At 46.4% G+C, this 2,038-nt stretch overlaps 1 protein-coding gene across 1 annotated transcript in view; it reads right to left on the bottom strand.

Moving 5' to 3' along the window:
* LOC107726979 (long-chain fatty acid transport protein 6) overlaps positions 1-2,038 on the bottom strand; it is a 20,130-nt gene continuing 18,092 nt past the window's right edge. Inside the window, exon 10 of the mRNA XM_016536693.1 lies at positions 1-1,093. Within this exon, the coding sequence (XP_016392179.1) occupies positions 917-1,093 (177 nt within the window). The 3' untranslated portion in view covers positions 1-916. The remainder of the gene's footprint in view (positions 1,094-2,038) is intronic.

Here is a 2,038-nt window from a genome sequence, read left to right as displayed (position 1 = left end):
ACTTTTATACACAAAATGTGTAAGGTTAGCACTGCCCCCTTGTGGTAAACAACTGCCTTTACAAGTTTGTTATTAATAATACTGAATCAAACGCAATCATCTAACAAATCTTCCGAACAATAAAAAAAGTTAACTTTATTACAACGTAACTTAGATGCTAACAAAAGAATAACAGTCACACTTCGTCATTATCAAACATGCCAGAACAATCCACAAGGATCTCCAGTGACCAGTACTACAGTCAAACAAATAACAGACACAATGCACTGACCAGGATTAAATCTACAACGATATATATATATATATATATATATATATATAAATCATATACTCATATTAATGAAATGGCCATTTTTGCTCTCTGACGTTCATGACCGCAATTATAAAACCATTTCTGAACCTGTTTGATATAAAAGCGTGAACATGTGTAATGAAGATGTGACACTCATCAGTGGATCTGCACAAACACATCAGCCTTGTGTTTGAAATACTCTATCACACATATACTGCAGCTGGGATCTTAATTAGCCTTACTTTTAGACGAAGAAATAGTTTCTATTTGTTTATTTAGCTTACGTAATTATCAAGAGCAAATAACACTAGTAAAGCTGCTGCTCTACTCTTAAAAATAAATATAAAATCTATACCGTTAATAACAAGATGAGTGAAAAGTTACAAGCTGAGTGAGGTGGTTAAGAGTGTATTGATTGTAATATTAGTTCATTTTCTGTATCAATGTTAAGAAATCCTAACAAAGTTATTCCAGTTTATTTGTGGGCTCAGTGGCCCGTAGAGACTAAAACACTAAAAACACACCAGCCCTGAAATGCCACAAACATTTGTGCAGTACACAAACAAGGATCACTGTAGCTGTCTGGTGATGTGGACGCTTTTCACTGCATTTCCCACAATGCATCTAGAGTCGGATCTTTCCTGAAACCATATCGTCATACAGCTGTGCAGTGAGGGGCGAGTATGTTTTCTGCGAAGCATCCAGGAAGAAGAGCGGCTGCTGGACTGTATCCGGACTGAAGCCCTGCTGCACCAGTCTGCCCTTCTGCTGCTTGAACGTATCCGTCATGTCTAAGCAAGTCTGCAGAGGACAAAAGCAGGAAAACACATGAAGACAAAAGGCAGTGCCACTGCAGGCAGCATGAATGTGCAAAAGCACACACTCTCACACTCGCACACACGCACTCACACGCGCGCGCACGCACACACACACATACTCACACACACACTCACACTCATGCTCACACTCACACACACGCACTCACACACTCGCGCTCACACACACTCACTCACACTCGCTCACCCACACTCACTCACACTCTCACTCACACACTCACACTCTGTCAATTCAGTCGTCGACAGGGACCAGGAGGCTCGTAAACAAGCGGCGGCGTTTCAGCGGTTCCTCCCTCACTGTATTTCAGCTTCGGGGGCTGCTGGGTGGCAGCAGTCCCCACCGCGTACCAGCTCCTCACATAGGGAGACGCAAAAACAGAGCGTTTGCACCCGTGTTCCCCCGCGTCGGGACCGGAGGCAGAAGCAGCGCTCTGGGTTGGGGGCCTCGAAGCCTAAGCCGGATCTGCGGACCATCCTTCAGGCTAAGAGGTCCTCGACCAAAAGGTCCACACCACATTACACGGTGCCCGTCTCCCCCCCCAGTGCCCTCGGGAGATCGTTCTGCCAACCCTGCCGGTGTTCCAGGGCGCAGCGGTCTCCAGCGAGCATATCTATAAGTTACCTCCCGGCAATGTAGCGGCACTGAGAGGCTTGCTTACGGAATCCAGTTTGGTTCTCGTCCGCCTCGATTCAACGGGGTCACCCCCACGCTAGTGGGTCCAGAGCAGGCTCTGGTATTAGAACAAGTAGTTACTCTCGTAAAGAAGGAGGCCATCGAGGTGGTCCCTCCGCACGAGATAGACTCCGGGTTCTACAGCCGTTACTTCATTGTTCCGAAGAAGGATGGGGGGTTGCGTCCCATTTTAGATCTGCGCCTATTGAACCGCTCAGTCATGCGACTGAAGTTCAG

The sequence above is a fragment of the Sinocyclocheilus rhinocerous genome, unplaced genomic scaffold (genome assembly GCF_001515625.1).
Source record: "Sinocyclocheilus rhinocerous isolate Xijiao unplaced genomic scaffold, SAMN03320098_v1.1 scaffold3777, whole genome shotgun sequence".
NCBI lineage: Eukaryota > Metazoa > Chordata > Actinopteri > Cypriniformes > Cyprinidae > Sinocyclocheilus > Sinocyclocheilus rhinocerous.
This window is presented reverse-complemented; position numbering and strand designations above follow the sequence as displayed.